Raw genomic sequence first — 19916 nt, forward strand, 5'->3', positions numbered from 1 at the left:
GGGGGGGGGGGGGCATATATGTTTAACAAACATTTCTTGTTTGTAACTTTAAGGTAGCTCATTACAATAAAATTTTATTTAATGGTTCGTTAAAACACTTCTTATGAAGTATTTCACCATCGAAAGAGTGATACAAACTCTCAATTATTTTATATGAATTTTTTGAGATTTTTCCCAGAATGATAAAAAGGTGTTTTGTTTGCAAATAAGAGATTCTCGAGTCCATATTTCACTGATTAGGTGCACAATACGAATATCTAATAAATCTGAGCATGTCTAAAAGATTCAGATATAAAGTTTTAATTTTTTTAGAAAAAAAATATTTATGAAAATTGAAAACTTTTGTTAATATTTTAGATCTACGGATAAAATTTTTAAAATACATGTCATTTAGAAAAGAGATATATCGAAGAAATATATTATAAAACGAAATTGAAACGAAATGACCATTTTAGATCACTATATTTGGGTTTACAAGTACAGATCTGTTGTTCATGGGTCAAACATAGCAGGGTTTTAATATTTTTCAGATTACTTTCTACTATAAAGAAAATTGGGTTGGATTTTTAAAACTAAATAAGGTAAATTTGAAACTTTTCCAATTTCATTATTAAACATATCCTTCACTTTCCATCCATGTCAGATTTCTCTGGGGTAGTATTCCTCCTTATAGTAAAATTACAGTATGATAGTACATGTAATATCTGCTATGTAGAGAGTTGAGCCTACCAAGTTGTAGTAGAATTCTGGTAAGATTGGTAATCCTGGTCCAGTGTATGCAAGTATATTTAGTGCATGGTAAATTGTCTTTTACCCTTAGAAATATTTAAGGACCTGCATAAGATGTGGGTATCCAATAGTAATAATCTTGACATATCTTAGTGGTTCTTGAGAAGAAAATTTATGTGAATCTTGGAACACCAACTATAGTTCCAATTTGACCTTGGGAACGATGATGTGAACTTGAATCTACACTTAAAGAGGATACTTGCATTTAATTAAAAAATTGTGACCTTGTTCAATTGAATTTTAATATTGTAAGGTACATTCTATGCAAGTTGCAGCTTCTTGGGGGGGAAGTAGTTCTGAAGATGATTTCTATAACACACTACATTAATCTTATTGGAAAGGGGCATGGGTTTTCAAATGTAACAAATTTCAATCCCATTTACCAAAGGATGCTTTGTGCCAAGTTTAGTTGAAATTGGCCTTGTGGTTCTTGAGATGATTTCAAAATGTCAACTGTATACAGTGTGTGTACATGTTGTTCAGGTACTGTAATAATAACATTTATTGAAGATGTATGAGAATTCTAGAAAACAAAACATTACACCATACTTTAATATACAGTCAATATTTATTCTATTGCACATTAAAATGAATAACATCTGAAGATAAAATTTATAATTTTAACTCTTCTGTTACAATAAAACATAACTATAATACATTGTCTTATGAGAAAATCAAAACTTCTTCTGTAAGATGTTCAAAAATTTCCCTCTAGTCATCTCTCGTGCTGAAATGTAAAAGCAAACATTCCAAACTAGAAACGGTACCATGTAGTATGTCCTCCGTCGTATAGAACATGCAAAGGTGTCGAAAAATACCACTTGTGAACTGCAAGTGTAATTCACAGTAGAGCAACAATTTCTAATGCATCTTGGTACCAAAAGAGAGGCCTGGTCAAGGTTGAAGTTATTGAAATGTCTGTGAGGGTAAAGGTCAAAGGTCTTGGTACCAAACCAAGGACCTGGTCATGAGGAATCTGTAAAATTTTAAAGCCCTATCCCCCTAAGTTCAGAAGTTATACAAGTTTTTATAATGTATGTCAGGCTAAAGGTCACTAGGTCACAATAAGGAGTCTATATATTAAATATCAAAAGTCCTATCCTTGGTTCAGAAGAAAAAGCCAAGGTTAAAAGTTTTCCCCTGAAAGCGTGACATTAGTGCCAACAATGGGGTCTTGACAAAAGCTCTGTGGACATTCATACTAATGAGTTAAAATAAAATTATCTCGGCAACACTGACCTAGGATGTGGTTACTCTTAACACAACATGACAGGATTTTTAATTTCACTTTCTGACCACGTTTCATAACAACAACCTTACACTAAAATGCTGTGACCCCAAAGCAACCTTCTTGTAAAGATGTGTCTGTTTCCACTAGATGCAAGGTTTTTGTGTTATTATCTAGAAATCACAAAAAAGCAATGACCTTGAATGCTATGGTAACAACCCCTGACATCTTGACCTTCCTCTTTTGATATGAAACTATATGTTCTAGTTAGGTTGCAATGGATTAAGGAGTCTGTTTTGTGTCATCCATAAAGATCTTCATTTTTAAAACAGTAACATTGACCTTGAACTCGTAGAAGTGAAATCACAAGATCATGACTTAGTGAGTAGACTGTGATCAAGAGTTTCGACATGTATATCAGCAATCTTCAAAAATATGAAAACAAGTAATCTTATTTCACGAGTGGTTTTTCTCATTAATATAAGTGATAATAAATTCTTTGTGTATATTTAGGAATCCAGAGTACTCCCATATTCACTAGCCACGGGGAGCCTAGTGGACTGAAAAGCCTTGGCTAGCGAAGCCATTCAACAAAACAATGAGGTCAAATTTGTCAAAGCTTTGCTAGAAAGTTAATGAAAGAAATTAAATATTCATTTACTTATAAATTGAACTGTGTCTAAATTGTGTTCAAGGGTGTAATAGAAATGTACATGATTCAAACCCTCTGAATAACAAAGACCTCACAGACGTTCATTGTGAAATGTTGTGTTTGAAACACCATGCCCCCTGTGGCAACAAAGAACCCAATGAAAGGTCTTGTCATAAGGAATCTATATACAAAATATTGCCCTACCATAAAATGCTCAGGAGAGATGTTTGCCTTTTCTTTAAAGTCAAACCACAAGGTCAATAATATTGGTACCAAAAATGGTTTTGTCACAAAGAATGCACACATGCAATATGCGAGCCCTTTCACTCGCCACTAAAAAGTTATGAGCATGGTGTTAAAGTTTCAGATTGATAAAAAGATCTATAAACAAACAGCACAAAAACAATCTGATCTTCAATATGAGGGCAAAAAATACCAAAACTTTACATAGGTACCTTCATCTAGCCCTAACTGATAAGCTAGGTTTTGTAATCCCTTGATTTTCTCCATCAACTGCGATGTTGTCAGACTACCAAACTCTGTCGAAAATAAAAGAGTCCAAGTGCTATTTTTTCTTGTTTAAAGACATGCAAATATAGTACATTGTTTATATCAAAGTTGTTATGAGAAGCTATGTTTGAAATAACGTATAGCCAGTTCTTATGCATTGAATAAATGAAATAAAGAGTTCATCAAAATTTTATCCAATGAAAATTAATGGCCCAGATTTGGGTCCCGCCCAAAAACCCAGCTAAATGTTTTTCTGATGTTAACTTAATTAATAAAGAGCAGTCTGAGAACTTAGTGCCATGCAAATGTAGCAATCCAGGGACTTGCTTTATTACACAACTACTAATCAGTCATTGATCTTGACTGCTGGAAATTTTATGCAACTCAATCAAAATATAAATTTCCTTCCAGTAAATACATGAGGGTGTGAACTGTGATGCCAGCATACTTCATGAAGCGTGTAAGTGCTTCATGAAAATTGATACCGGCGTGAAGTGTTGCAGTTCATACCCTCGGGTATTTTCAAAAATGAAGTCTATTTTTCTTATATTTATAATTTATACTTTCATTTTTGTTGGATCTCCAAACCATTAAATTAGAAATACTATATTTATCAAGATTCATATGAACATGGTTCACATCTACATTGCATTCATAAGGAAATGACTATCATTACAATTGGTTAAGATAGCGATGACACAAACATTGGAAATATACATACTAATTGTATGGACTCTCTCTCTCTCTCATTGCATTAACAACTTGTTTTAAGTACCATACAAACTGATTATTCAAGATGAAGGTCTATTGATATCTAATAAACATAAAAAAAGAAAGAGTAAAAACAGCTTAATTCCATTTATTTTATATGTACAACCTTTACAAAGTTCACTGTAATATTGCAAAGCTCAGCAATTGATGTGTTTGCAGCTGTCACTTTAATGACAGATCGTCAGCTGTGATGTAGTCAGCTTGTAGACAAATTCAGCAAGTCTCTAGATGGCAACGTTCACAGTAATGTTTCACACATTTATACGCATACATGACATTTCTCACACATCGTCTGGAAGACTCACAGATTGAGGTCCTTGGAAAAATCCTCCGGCAGGAGATCATAATCTTGCATATGTTTGTCAAATGGCAATTAAAGTAATGACTTTAATTACATATTGAGGAGAATAAACCAAATAACTAGGAAAAATCATTACAGTCAGTACTGTGCAATTTTAAAACCTAATGAGCTGTGAATTTCATAAGATAATGATGAAACTCATGAATAATCAGTACAATGACAAAATGTCAAGGACAGATGCAATCAGCGACAATGTAAATAAGAAATGAATAAACACAAAATAAAGGTGTTTGTACAAAAGTCGCATGCACTGAAGATTTCCTGTGCAGTTCTCGTCCACTGGTGATATTTGTAGGTTTTGTACAGTTCTGGACTGCCAGTGATTTAGAAATGTTCACAGTTCTTGAACAATACATTACATTTGATGCTTATCACAACAAAAACCAACAGATTTTCACGTTAAGGCTGTGGGCATGTGGCAAATGAAATATAAAAGGGGAGAACCACTAGCAAGATTTTCAATCTTACTGATGCTGTTCAAAACTTGATCACATGTATGCATACAATTTATAAAATACACTCAAAACCTCATTATCTTGGGCTTCATGGGGCTGAGAAAAACCTTCAAAATGACCAAAGGTTAGAGATATTGAGGTTAAAATGCACTCAAAAAATGTTGGGACTTCCAATGCATTTCCACATATCTATGGTATTCAAGATATCAGTGTTGACCAAAAAATGTTGGGACTTCCAATGCATTTCCACATATCTATGGTATTCAAGATATCAGTGTTGACCAAAAAATGTTGGGACTTCCAATGCATTTCCACATATCTATGGTATTCAAGATATCAGTGTTGACCAAAAAATGTTGGGACTTCCAATGCATTTCCACATATCTATGGTATTCAAGATATCAGTGTTGACCAAAAAATGTTGGGACTTCCAATGCATTTCCACATATCTATGGTATTCAAGATATCAGTGTTGACCAAAAAATGTTGGGACTTCCAATGCATTTCCACATATCTATGGTATTCAAGATATCAGTGTTGACCAAAAAATGTTGGGACTTCCAATGCATTTCCACATATCTATGGTATTCAAGATATCAGTGTTGACTGTTGAAGATACCAAAGTTGAAGTGTATGTGTATATATAGTATAAGTTACCTTGTAGTAGCCCAATATCTTCATTCTCTAGTTCAGCCATCCATTTAGGAGACGTTCCTGGTCTGGAGAGAGGCTACAATATAATTCAATTAATCTATAAACAACTGTACTAAATACACTTGTACGCAATAATATATATTTACATGTCCACTGATTTTACCTTTGATATCTCTACCTGTAATGATAACCATTTCTTTATGTGAACAACATGTATATGAATCTTTATAAATATAGTACGACTATTTTAAAGGGACCGGTTCACGTTTTTCGAAAGAAATATTTTTCATTTTTTATGTTAAAAATTAAAAATATAACTCATTTAATGTTGACAACCAAAATTTGGACCGTCTGAATGCAAGGATAAGAGCAATATTTTAGCTTTGATTTTGTGTTATGTAAACAAAGACTCAAGTCTTTTTATGTTAACAAACAAACCAGTGAAACTTTAATTTGTAATTTAAAGCATCTTCATTTTATACAATCACAAATTTAAACTTTTAAGGAAAGTCTGTGCTTTTACGTATCTGGTTTTAAACACCGACTAGAAAGTTCCAGTTATAACTTCTTTGTTTGATGTTTGTAGTTTACGAGAACTGTACGAGTCAAATTTAGCATTCAAATGTGAATCTTAGATATATTTACCATTAATTATTATAGTGTGAAGTCCTCACTAGCTCCAATGGTACAAAGCAATGTAATATCTACATTGATAGGCTTAAAAGGCTCATAGTTTGCAATCTAAGCCTGAACAAGTTAGAAATCATACATAGGCGTGATCCTCACAGTGGAATTCACACTGAATTTTAGGGAGTGTGTTTGGTTCAAAGAAACCCAGAATTATAAATCCTCAGAAAATCATCAGCAAAGTTGTTGAATATTTGAACTCTTCTTCACAAGTACTTTCAAGAAACAAAATTATTTGTACATGAGCTGTAGTTGCTAGAATCTACATATATGTTACACTACTAACATTTATTTTTTCTATAAGTATGAAATAGCATGTATGTATTTTTATGTATTATATGATTGATAGCCAAACAAAAAAAGAATAACACACACACACCAAAAAAATAGTGAGAAAAAGGAAGGGGTGGGGGTGCACCCCCCCCCCCCCCCCCCACTCCTTGTGTTCTAATTGTCTGGTAGGACAAAATTTTCAGTATGTTTTACATATATATATATATTGTCATATTCTGTTAATCTTGATTTTAAGACTGTATTTGCTGTTACAATTTACTATTTTCAAAGTGTGCAAAGAATAATTGTAAAACTTAAATTTAAAAATGGGGGTTTACATATTCAAGAGACCATTTTGCAAAATATCTCTGGTCAACTATGGTAAAATATGTTTTTTTGTTAACCTTAGATATAATTCTAAATATTTTTAAAGAAAAACTGGCATGTAAACAATTTAGATTTTGAGAATTTTTCAAAACTGCGATATTCTGTGATTTTTTTCTGAAGGATGTGAGCAGATTAAACAGCAATTGTGTATGTATTCAATTGAATATCTTTAAAAATTCTCTCAGTAAATGAATAGCTATTGGATTTTATATATTATAGCTTAATATGATGTGCTTTGGTGCATATTTGTAATAAAACATGAGATGATGCATTCTTGTGTTAGAATTTGGCTTTTGCATTTGGGGGTATATGTGCTCTGTAGCACATAGTATAAAAATAAACCTGCAAAGGTATGTCTTATATGGGCTTTTTAGTTAGTTTATGAGTTGCTAAAGTTATTTAAATGAAAAAAACCTTTGATTGACAGAAATTTCTAATAGTATTTACCTACCTTATATGACACATTATACCTCAAGTATACTTGAGATGTGATATAATATAATAACTTGGATCAATATCCATTTATTTTGAAAACTTCGTAAACAATGACACACCTCAAACAAATAATAAACTTTCTATAATGAGCTTCTGTCATGATGGATAACCATAATTTTTTTTGTGAAACCTTCTAAACATATTAGTTTGTAGATTTTGATCATTTTAAGTTAAAAACAAAATTTGGGGGAAAATCATGAATCAGTCCCTTTAATGGCTGTGAATATCCCAACAGAAATGGAAGTAGAATGTAAATTATAAAATATTTTCTTTTTTTAATATACATTGGGGGTATGAACGGCAATGCTTCCTGTGAGCATACTTTACAACTAACGTGCTTCATGAAGTATGCCAGAGTAAAGCACCACAGTTCATGTTTTCATGTATTTTCAAAAATGAAATATACAGTACATTATCATGGTGTGTGATACTTATAATTATCAGTTGTTACAATTTAACACAACATTAATATTGAATACTCACACTCTTAAGTGAAGCAAACTCTGAGACACCTGGAACTGCAAATAAATTTGAAAACATCTCAATTCTCTGGGCAAAGCAAATACATGTTGTAACATTATAAGCTATATATTCATGTGGTTACACATGCAGTTTAGATATCCAATGGTTTGTACAAACTTTCTATTTAATTACTTTTCTAAGACTTTCTATAAGTTTTTCATACCCAATATCCACAAAAACATAGTCTATGAATTCTACATACTCAATAATGCATAAAATTTCAATCTAAAAAAAAAAGCACTTTCTAATGATATCCCATGAAATTCCAAGTCTTTTGAACACCAGTCAATATTAAGACTTTCTATAAACCATGTACACCCAGTTCTATTTGCTTATCTTGATTTTTATCACACAATTAACCCTGTGGGTACCTCAAAATGCAGTGCATGGTACATCATTTCATTTTATTTTCAATGACTAAAAAAAAAACATACTTTGTTCTGGCCAGAGGTCTGGTGAAGATCTGTCTAACTTCTCAAAGCTTAAAAGGTCGTCTTCACCATCTGTAAAATATAAAATAAATCCAGTAAGAAACTGATAATATTGCAATATGAAAAGTAGCACAATCATTGAAGATATTCCGAATCTAACATTTTAACTGCAAATGATATAATTAGAAGTTCATGTTAACTTGTTTGGTACCAATGGAAAGTGGGTTCTTTGAGTAATAAATTTACAATACAAAGCAAATCCATCTTTATTATCAATAAAGCGACCTTGACAGGTGTTATGTCTATTTTTATTATTATTCTATATATATTTTATGTATTGCAGGTCACTTCCAGGTATTCGAAGCACTTTATATTCAGGTAAAAACAGAGAATGATCAACATTTAAATAAACAAAATGGTCAAAGTATTATTTAACCCACAATTTCCAACACTTAAAGAATATTATTTACTTGGTGCATATTCTTGTTTATTTTACATTAATGGCTGATCATGCAGAAAAAAGCATTCATAGCAACCAAAAACAAAAACAACAACAAAATAATGGTTATAAAATTACTTGATTGTAAAATGTTGTCCTCTTATTAGAATTGCAAAAAAATATTTTCTAAAATAAACATTGTGGGGTTTTATTTCAATGAAAACATAAATACTGTGATATAAGAGAATTTAAAAAATTGTACAAAATCTGTACATGTATTAAAATAGTCATTTTTCAGCTTTAAATGTTATTTATATCTCTCTTCCGTTGTAAATTAGCAATGTGGTTCATAAATCTAGGGAAATAAAAATTCAAAGTCAGTATCATACATACAAATAATCATACACTGTCATCTAATAATCAATTTATGAATATTAAAGTACTTCCACTCTCCTGTGATGTCATCACAGTCAATGGTTTATTAAGATGACAGGAACATAAATTTTGTTGGAGTCTTTTTCAATAGTTATTGTAAAATATCTTGTTAACCATAAAATATTTCAAAATTCTAAATAATATATAAATAATCAATTATATGTGTTTGAAAATATTGAATCCAAGGGCAATAACTCTGTTTTCATTGACTCCTTTGTTAAGTCCATTATGCAATAGATTTCCTTTATTTTTCACAAATATTTTGTATATTTAAAAAAAACAACCAGTTTCATGAAATTATTATGAATACTATCATAACATTTTAACCCGTTTTTGTGAAATATTGATCATGCTGCTTAAGGAAAATTGCATAACAGGTACATGTACATATGTGTGCCAATTGATAAATTTTTTATTAATACCGCAACATAATTATTTTATCATTTTTATTTGTTACAAGATGTATTATTTGAAAAATCAACATTGAAATATAAGACTAAATCTATAATTCTAGAAGGGTGGAATTTAATACCTTAAATGGAAGTAGATGAAATAAATAATGTTTTATCCATACAGCTTTAAGATAGTGAAGGTCTATGTATACATAAGGACTTCATCCTACTTATCCATTCCATCATCCTACTTATCCATTCCATTATTCAAAGCACCAAACCCAACAAGGTCTATCATCCTTGAATGGATTTTCTTTTTTTCTTTCATAATATTTTCTACAGAGTTCAGAACTTCTATTGGACATAACCCTATTCCACTTGTGCTATTTCTGACAAATATTAAACCACTACTTCTTCCTAGTAAGATTATCGAATAAAGGCCTAAATTGGGCTTCTTTTACTTTTATAACAACAAGAGTACTGCAACCGGTACATCATATACCCGTTGGACAGTGATGACAAAATTTCAGTGCAATATCTGTATCCATAATGAGAAAAATTCCAGGACACTATTTGACCTACTTTTCACCCCGATTGTTTCAAAGTTTTTTCTCCCTTCTTTGCTACAGTACTATCCTTACTGTAGGCTAACTCTGAGAATAACAGACATATGTGGTAATATACACAAAGATATTTAGTAGAAGTGAACTGTATGTGAAATGTCATGAAAAATTATATATCAATTTAATGAGAAACATTGTGTTTGTCCATATTGCAGAGTTATGGTAGTAGGGGACAGTTTCGCACTATAGGCCTGGTCAACTTTCTTTAAGAATGGAAATACCCCGTACATGTATATTTAAGTGGTATTACATGTGTAAAAATGTATACAATAATTTTAAGATACATGTCAAATGTAGTTGAGTGCTTAACGAAAATGTTGATATGCAACATGTAGGTGTCACCATGATTCCTAGCATATAGATGGGTGCAAATACTAAACTAAGACTCATGGTCAGTTGCTGAAGAAATTCTGGTGAAAACATGTATGATCCACAATCAGAACTCCTCGAATGTCTCGTGCACTCGACATAGATCTCGGATGTAATACGGTGGCATCCATGAGTGAATTTGATTGAGTGCCAATTGGCAATGCATCAAATTATTCACTCATGGATGCCACCGTATTACATCCGAGATCTATGTCGAGTGCGTGAGACATTCGAGGAGTTCCGATTGGTATGATCCAGCAAAAGGTCTGTAGCTGGGAGGGAATGTGGATAGCCCCATATATATATATGTAACGTGTAGTGGTCACCCAGCCAAGTGTTGATCACGCTCACTGTTGCTTAACTTGCATGATCAAGTGAGAGACTCTACCACATCACCAGAAAAGCTAGCTCACTACTGAGGCAGTAGAAGTTCCCTATTATACTGCCCCGACGCTCCCACCCCAGTCCAGGGAAGCTTCGTCCCGAAGCTTAGCATGAGTTCTCTCTGAATGCTTGGTACTTCTTCAACAACAGCATCCACCGTTACCGACGACAACCACCCGTCATCCCCGGACGAAACCACATCTGTATACCCAGAGCTCCGAAGAGACTCTACCTGAAGAAGGCCCACCAAATACCAGAATCCCCCACACTGGCCACCAATTTGTAACATGTAGCTGTCACCCAGCCAAGTGCTGATCACGCTAGCCGTTGCTTTATGAAATGTGTGATAAAAAGACAGATGACTCTACCACATCACTAAAAAAGCTAGCTCACAAACGAGGCAGAAGTTCCCTCTTACACTGTCCACCACATGTGAAAGGCAGATTTTTAAGGAGGGCGGACAGAGTTCTTGATTGTGCACCGGGTCTAAATCCCCTCGCTCAGTACTGTGATGGTGTGGAAGTGGTGTGGATTAGCCCAAATGAGAGAAAATCAAAGCGAGAAAGGGCACCTGCTTAGGGCATGTTTTGTGCACCAGTATGTATAGATTACATGTAATTTAGGGTCATAATTTATAACTACACCAATATGAAATACAAGTATTGACATAAAAGGAAAATACGATTTTTCATTACTCTGTCATAATCTCACTTTATATCCCCTACCCACGTTTCAAAACCAAAAGAACTGGCTCCTGCCTCCTATACTCCGGAGTATCAGTATCGTGAAACGCGGAACCCTAAATCATGTAAATGACTGTACATGTACCCAATTCGATTTCATTTAGCAATCAAACTAATACTTTCATTACTTAATTCCATATTAAAATGTTTAGGTGCAACTTGTAGGATGAACAAAAAGAATAATTTGGCCGAACATAACAAAATGCACAAACAAATTACCCGCACTGGAAGTAGAGTTCGACATTGTTGACACTGCTAGTATCTGCTAGTATCAGTTTCGAATTAAGGGTTTAATTAGTTTGCATATATTCATTGATTGCGAAAAATAATCATAAATTTACATAATCTTATTGTGTGAAATATCATTGTACTAGACAGTCTGAATAATAAAAATAATGGTCAGCAATGTATACGAAACTAATACTGAATTGAAAGCGGCTTTTTAAAAGAAACAAGTTTCTACTCGACGAATCGACGAAAGTTCCACTACACATCTATTGTCGCAGAAATGAGCCTAGCTCTTAGGTAAGTCAAGATGATATAAGTTCTATAATTAAACTTTTCTTGAATGTCACTGCCATATAAACATGGGTCCCGGCGTGGAAGTTGTAACCATAAAACTTTGAAATCGAAATGCTCAAAATATTATCTCGATGAGATCGAATCTGCTTGACTGATATTTTGACTAACGCCCACGTAGTGTTAGTCAAACTACCACAGCTAAACCAAATTACCCGCCACTAGGCCTGCCTGTCGCTGTCTACACATTGTATGCATCTCGTCTTGCATCTGTCAATGTGATGAGTGATTTTCGTAGGCCTAGCCAAGGCTAGTCCGAAATATCTAACGTTTTCCAGGCTTTTTTATGATTTTGATATTTACCGTTATCCTGGCACGGTATTAAAATATCAAAATCATAAAAAAGCCAAGAAAACGTCAGATATTTCGGACTAGGCCAAGGGGTGAATAAAAGAGAGGAGCTAGAAAGGGAAAAGAAAGTATTGGTGACTGACTGGTAGTTTCGGTGACCTTAGTGATAAACCGCGATTTTGTCATTAATCATTTGGATTAGATAAATAAACAACACACCTACAGACTGTGGACAAAAGTATTCGCACGATCGCGTCATTTTTCAAACGTGTTTATCGAGTATCGTACATTGCGGGTTATCTCTCTTTGCACAGACATGAGTTATCCTTTCACCGATGATGTATTCAAAGAATTGAAGGTCAATTATGTGACGTAATGATGTTTGTGTTCGTCTGCAACTCTGTTTATACATGCAAGGGAGTGATTAGAAAACATGGGTTGTAAACATCGGAACTCGGTATAGGCTGCTAAGAAAACATCGTAGCATTATTTCTGGGCTGTAAAAGTTCAGGGGGAAGTTGGAAAATTATTAAGAATTCCTATATCAACTGTTTATAGTGCTTGGAATAAGTTTCGAGTGCGAGGTACAACAGAAAACTAACAAAGAAGTGGACGAAAGAAATTAGTGAGTGCACGTGCACAACGGAGACTTGTTAGATAGACACAGTTGGACAGAAAAAGACCACTGTAGGACGTTACAAAGATGTAATGAAAATAACAATGCAAATATTTCGAAGAAAACTATTTGGCGATGTTTAAGACAGAAATGGATACTAAATATGTGTTTGTATCAAGAAAATACGGTCCGAGTTGTCAATCGTGTAAAAAGTGTGCAATGGTGTGCGGGTAAAATAAACTGGACCGTGGAAAATGAAAGGAAAGTGGTAATTTCTTCTGACAAGTGCCAGATTGTCTTTGGAAAATACTGTCGAGTATATATATGGAGAAGAAGTGATATAAAGCTTGACTGTCGGACTGTATTTTCCCCAGAAACTGGTAAAATGTTTGGGGATGCATTACGTGTCATGGCGTTATTACTCTTTGCAGAGTCAATACATATAGCAGCATGAATAACTCTGAAAATTATGTAGATAAATTGTGGCCTGTACAGCAAAACTCTTTCAAGATGACAATTATCTGTTTATGGATGACCATACACCTGTTCATTGATCTTGTCTTTCAACCAATTACAAAACGGACAAACAAATTCCAGCACTGAAGTGGCCAACACAATCACCTGATTTATGCCCCGTAGAAAACATTTGACTGGTAATTAAAAGAAAACTTCATATCACATTTGTATATTAAATTCTGGTGATGAACTGTATCACAAAATTCTTTAAATCTGGACTTCATTTAGAGTAAATTATACAAAATCTCCATGCACCCTTCCACAACGAGTGCGCAAAGTTCAAAGGGCCCGAGGGTATATCACGAAAATATTAAGGTACTTGACATTCTTTTATATATTTTTATTGATTATTGATAGAAACAAATTGTTTATTTACAATATTTTTGCATTTACAAGTAATTTGTCCTGTTCAGACACTCCAAAAACATGTTTGTTTACCGTCAAGCTTTTTCGATAAACAAAATGGCCGCCATTGCCCGTGCGAATACTTTTGTCCACAGTCTGTACCTTTAAATTCCTTAAATACTTTCATCCAAAAATTCCAAATCCATTGGTCAGGTATGTTAATTGAATACGTTTTTGTAACAAAAAACCATGTCACTGTGGTCCTAAAACGGTGACGTCACCTATTTTGGACCATTGTTAATATAGGTTTGCCAAAAGTTTGTAACTGTAAAAACGTATATAGGTTGAATGTGCAACTAAACGTCAATTTAAAATACTATAACATAGTGTAAATTTCTAGACTTTTGGTATACTTTATATTAATTCGAAGGTTTGTTTGAAAAAGTAATAAGTAAATGGGCTTAAATTTTGGGGTGCCCATGTTAATTTGCATACTCTCCTTCTATTAGTTCATTTTCGGGAAAAAATTGAAGACGTGTTCTGTGTATATTTGCAAACACTACAGTAACTGCGAAATTGATGACATAATCAACACCTGGAAACAACAACTCGCACATGTAAACAAAAGGTAACAGATTCTGGTCAGTCAGAATGAACTGTGGATATTAGCCTGAATAGCTCAGTGGTTAGAGCACCTGACTAGTAATGCAGGGGTCCCATATTTGATTCCCAGTCCAGCCATAGATTTTCTCCTCTCCTACACTACACAAGTAATCTAACCCTAACCCTTACCTTGATTTTGTTGTACCTATTCCAGACTAAGTGTTAGTTGTCAAATAGTTAACGCTAACCCTGAAAATGAGTAATTTTGTGTAAGCACAGGATACATTAACCCATCATGACTTAGAATATGATTCTCTCTTGTATTACCAAGCTAATTAAAATCAGACTTCTTAGATCCGCGCCGTATACTCTGCGTAAGTAGGTCTGACATAACCCGATTAGGGGTCATGTTCAGATGAACTTTATGTCAACCAATCAGCGTGTCGGCTTTGAAATCGTCGGTGTACACAATTCAAGGAAAATAGCTGCGATTGTTTGGTTTGAAAGAAAACACATCACAGTTAGAGGTGACGTCACAATGCACCGTTTACGTCGACTGGCGTTATATTCCTCGCGTTAATTAAGAAAACCATCTTGAAAACTATTCAAATCGTACCCATCCCTATTCATACATAAATTGCAATTCACAATTAATTTAATTTGGGTGTATTTTATATCATATGTTTTGTTGTTTGTATGAACGGAATAGATTCGGCATTATTGCGAAAGTTTAGAATTCCTTATGTGAGAACAAGAATTTTATAGTGTGCAATAAACTTCGTGGGAAAGCGATTACTGCAACTTGTTTATGAATTGCTGGGAACCGCCTGAATAGCCATCATTGTCTGTATGGCGCAATCTGACTGGCTGATAGTTCTCATGAATATTACAAGCAAAAGGTCATGTGGACATGACACCCAATGGGGTTATGTCAGATCCTATTATAGCGATTGTGAGCGTATCCTAGGATCTGGTTTTAATTAGATTGTTGTATTACCTTCTCAAATATGAGAATGAAAAAACTTAATTATATAAATCTTACATTTTTTCAAAGATACTTTTCTTTGTCTCTTGAAAGAAACTTAGGATAATACCCTAGCTGGATTGCATAAATGATACTGATGTATGCATCTTGTACAATATACCTTAAAAGTTGATCTGTTAAAAGTTTCTTCAGTAGAAGTAATTGTTATATAGATTAACTATCGTGATTAACTATCTGTTGCAGAGCAGAGTTTGCTTTGGACAAGAGCAAGAAAAAGAAGAAGAGAGAATTAGCTGATGAACAAAAGCAGGAAATTAAGGAGGCATTTGATTTGTTTGATACAGACAAAGACCGAGCTATTGATTACCATGAACTCAAGGTACTGTACATAACTTTGATTAAAATAACCAAATTGTCTGAGTACAACGACTCAGTGTGTTCAGCTGTAGTAACAATGGCACGAGACGCTTGTGAAAGCAAAAGGAAAATCTGAAACCAAGATCTAGTGAAACCCAGTTTGACTAGAAGTACTTCATGAAAGCAAAAGAGACATATACAAAAGCTTCAAATTATAAAAATGTAGTTGGTGATGTGAAATATTGTCATGTTCTTCAATCATCAGCCATTTTTAGAGTTATTATGGATTTTCTTCATTACCAGGTTGCAATGAGGGCTCTAGGTTTTGACGTGAAGAAAGCTGATGTATTGAAAATACTCCGAGACTATGACAGAGAAGGAACTGGGAAAATTTCATTTGAAGATTTCAATGAAGTCAGTAAGTAAAGGCAGAACCAATACTATCACAAAATGTGTAGTTTTGTAAATGTTTACTCAGGTATGCTTATAAGTATTTAGCTTGCTTCACATGTCAATTTACATGTAGATTACTTCAGGTATACCACATCCTCAAGATACTACAAGCACTGCTTAGTATGTTTTTTGTTTACACAATCTGTTTACTTATACATAAAAGTTGCTTTTCTTTAGAAGAAACTTTAATGTGAATGAGTTAGATAAAGTTGTTTTTACTGTTGTGTGTTTTGTCAGTGACAGACATGATGTTAGAGAGAGACCCCCAGGAGGAAATCCTGAAAGCCTTCAAACTGTTTGATGATGACACATCAGGAAAAATCAGTCTCCGAAATTTACGCCGGGTAGCCAGGTAAAGGGACAGAGGGCTCTTTATACAGACCCAATGTTTAATGTCAAACATAAACAAGATGAACAGATAAAGTACATTGTTTCTTTTGTTTTGATAGCTGCATCTTTATTTTCTGCATTGTTAAGTATAATGTGGCTATTTAGTTCAAAGGCTCAAGATAGACCCAAAACAGTTGTGTAGTTCCTATTGTATGCTTTTCAGAAATAGGGTAGGTAGGTCACATACTTTTAGCTCACCTGAGCTTTCAGCTCAAGTGAGCTTTCCTGATCGACTGTTGTCCGTCTGTCTGTAAACTTTTTACATTTTTGGCTTCTTCTCCAGAACCACTGAGTCAATTTCAACCAAACTTCGTCAAAAGCATCCTTGGATGAAGGGCTTTCAAGTATGTTCAAATGAAGGGCCATGTCCCTTTCAAAGGGGAGATAATCACAAAAATGCAAAAATAGGGTGGGGTCATTTAAAAATCTTCTCAAGAACTACTGGGCCAGAAAAGCTGAATTTTACATGAAAGCTTCTTGACATAGTGCAGATTCAAGTTTGTTCAAATCATGGCCCCCGGGGGTTAGATGGGGCCACAATAGGGGATCAAAATTTTACATACAAATATATAGGGAAAATCTTTAAAAATCTTCTCAAGAACCACTGAGCTAGAAAAGCTGATATTTACATGAAAGCTTTCTGACAGTGTAGATTCAAGTTTGTTCAAATCATGGCCCCCAGGGGTAGGATGGAGCCACAAGGGGGATCAAAGTTTTGCATACAAATATATAGGGAAAACCTTTAAAAATCTTCTCAAGAACCACTGAGCCAGAAAAGCTGATATTTTCATGAAAGCTTCCTAACATTGTGGAGATTTAAGTTTGTTCAAATGATGGCCCCGGGGGGCATGATGGGGCCACAATAGGGGATCAAAGTTTTACATACAAATATATAGGAAAAATCTTTAAAAATCTTCTTCTCAATAACCAATGAGCCAGAAGAGCTGAGATTTACATGAAAGCTTTCTGACACAGTGCAGATTCAAGTTTGTTCAAATCATGTCCTCCGGGGTTAGGTTGGGGCCACAATAGGGGATAAGTTTTACATACAAATATATAAGAAAAATCTTTTAAAATCTTCTTCTCAAGAACCAATGAGCTAGAAGAGCTGAGATTTACATGAAAACTTCCTGACATAGTGCAGATTCAAGTTTGTGCAAAGTATGGCCCCCGGGTGTAGGTTGGGGTCACAATAGGGGATAAAAGTTTTACATACAAATGTATAGGGAAAATCTTTGAAAATCTCCTTCTCAAGAACCACTGGGCCAAAGAAGTTGACATTTACATGAAATCTTTCTGACATAGTGCAGGTTCAAGTTTGTAAAAATCATGGCCTCCAGGGGTAGGTTGGGGCCACAATAGGGACTAAGGTTTCACATGCAAATATATATGGAAAGTCTTGAGATATGGGCCAAGGTGACTCAGGTGAGCGATGTGGCACATGGGCCTCTTGTTTATTTTTTAATTTTTGTGGAACAAATATTAAAATGATTGGTAACTCCAGTAGATATTTCATGATAAAAGAAATATATACATGAAGCTATGAATCCTTCGATCTTGAAATATTGAGTAAGTGTCATACAAATTTACAATATCCTTGTACTTTTTGGTTGTCTTAATTTTCCTAGTGTTATCAACTTTTATGGGGTAATCAAGGGCAGACAATTCAATTAGAAGAATAGGATTTTAAAAAAATTGGTCGGGGATCGAAAATTAAGGTACATGTAGGTCAAGAAATCAGAACTACACAATTATTTTTTTACGCCTTAGCTTTTCTGATCCAAGTTAAGTCCATTAAAATTAATTTCATCCAAACTTGACATGTAGCATCCATGGGTCAAATTTATTCAGTTGAAGGGAAATGCTCCCTTCCAAGGGGAGGTAATTAAAAAATAGTGAAGTTGAATATAGTTAAAATATAGCGAAAATAGGTTGTGGTATTTGAAAAAAATCTTCTGTAGACCTACTAATTAAAACCAAAAACAGGTTAAACTTTTTTGAAAGTGTTCTTATATAATGAAATTTTAACTTTGTCTAATTCATGAACCCTGTATATATAGTAAAGGTACTGGTTTGTCCACACGACAAACTCCTGGGCCAGAGAGTGGGGCAACAATAGGGTTAAAATTTCATATAGGATCATATAGGAATATAAGACTCTCTTATGAGTAGCCATGAAATATAAGGTGATTCCACCCGAGGGTTCCCGAGGGGAAGTAATAGACCGTGTGGGCTGGGTTTTTGCAACCCCGAGGGTGGACTCACCTTAATATTTCATGGCAACTCATAAGAGAGTATTTTTCTCTCATATTTCTAGAGTTTTCCGTTTTCCTTGTGCCTAGCGACGCCATTTTGAGAATTTTCCAATTAATTAATTTTTCACTGTACATTAAAAATAACACCAGAATCGAATTCTACGACCTTCATTTTGGCAACAACGTTGCCAACAAAAAATCGGCCGACGAGTGTATAAGTGAATTGTATTAGAGTTATTCCTCTTTGAATAAATCAATAATCAGGGTGATGCGTGACGTAACTCGACAGTCCATCAGCGCGAAACATTTTGACAGACCTAATCAGAATATGAATCCACAACTGCACGTTTTTTTTCTTAGAGGAGCATTGATATTGATATTAATTGAGCAGTTATTTAATGACGAGTGTGTGAAGAGAAATTCCAAGTGGTTTTTGTTGGTGAATATGGGCATGGCTAGACTTTCGTTTTTCACGCGTGCAAGGACTCGAGTCTCATGGACATTGAAGGCACTTATTTCACCTGAGACACGGACAGTAGACGTTGACAGAGTAAATGTGGAGGTAGGCCTAGAAGTAACAGACTGTGTGGGCTGGGTTTCTGTGAACTGGCATAATGCACCGGATGACATACAGGTGTATGAGGAATTTGTGACTGTTGTTGAGTGTGCAGTAATTGTTCAAGGAATTTGTATTCTTGTGTCCGGTCACATACACCTGGAGATTGTCAGGGACATTACAATCTGTCAATTTTTGTACAAGAGCTTTGCGCTATAGTGTTCGTCAATCGAGGCGAGGTAAGTTGCAAGCTAGTTGTGTATTGATTATGACGTCATGGGATATGTAAGATAAACGTCACGTGATATGAAAGATAGAAATATCTTACATACCATTCTTTCATAGAATATCTGTATCTTACATACGTAGA

At 34.3% G+C, this 19916-nt stretch overlaps 2 protein-coding genes across 2 annotated transcripts in view; one reads left to right on the forward strand and one right to left on the reverse strand.

Moving 5' to 3' along the window:
• Positions 1–1338: 1338 nt before the first annotated feature.
• LOC125650119 (protein lin-52 homolog) lies at positions 1339–11920 on the reverse strand. The gene is made up of 6 exons (XM_048878093.2): positions 11820–11920; positions 8219–8287; positions 7746–7780; positions 5424–5496; positions 3125–3208; positions 1339–1516 (listed from the first exon to the last, which is right to left on the reverse strand). Exons 1-6 carry the CDS (start codon positions 11842–11844, stop codon positions 1464–1466), a joined length of 339 nt encoding a protein of 112 aa, XP_048734050.1. The 5' UTR covers positions 11845–11920; the 3' UTR covers positions 1339–1463.
• A 70-nt stretch (positions 11921–11990) lies between these two features.
• Positions 11991–19916, forward strand: part of LOC125650242 (centrin-3) — a 15525-nt gene continuing 7599 nt past the window's right edge. Inside the window, exons 1-4 of the mRNA XM_048878365.2 lie at positions 11991–12125; positions 15779–15914; positions 16196–16310; positions 16583–16697. Coding sequence (XP_048734322.1) covers positions 12109–12125; positions 15779–15914; positions 16196–16310; positions 16583–16697 — 383 coding nt within the window. The 5' untranslated portion in view covers positions 11991–12108. The remainder of the gene's footprint in view (positions 12126–15778; positions 15915–16195; positions 16311–16582; positions 16698–19916) is intronic.

This window comes from Ostrea edulis, chromosome 5, assembly GCF_947568905.1.
Source record: "Ostrea edulis chromosome 5, xbOstEdul1.1, whole genome shotgun sequence".
In the NCBI taxonomy this organism is placed as follows: domain Eukaryota; kingdom Metazoa; phylum Mollusca; class Bivalvia; order Ostreida; family Ostreidae; genus Ostrea; species Ostrea edulis.

Bases quoted from the DNA above. Each gene is read 5' to 3' on its own strand.
- LOC125650119 (XM_048878093.2), bottom strand. From the start codon at position 11,844: ATGTCGAACTCTACTTCCAGTGCGG. The intron at 7,781-8,218 runs GTATGTTTTTTT...ATTTATTTGCAG, and splicing joins AGACCTCTGGCCAGAACAAA to TTCCAGGTGTCTCAGAGTTT. The intron at 1,517-3,124 runs GTACCTATGTAA...TTTACATTTCAG, and splicing joins TCAGTTAGGGCTAGATGAAG to CACGAGAGATGACTAGAGGG.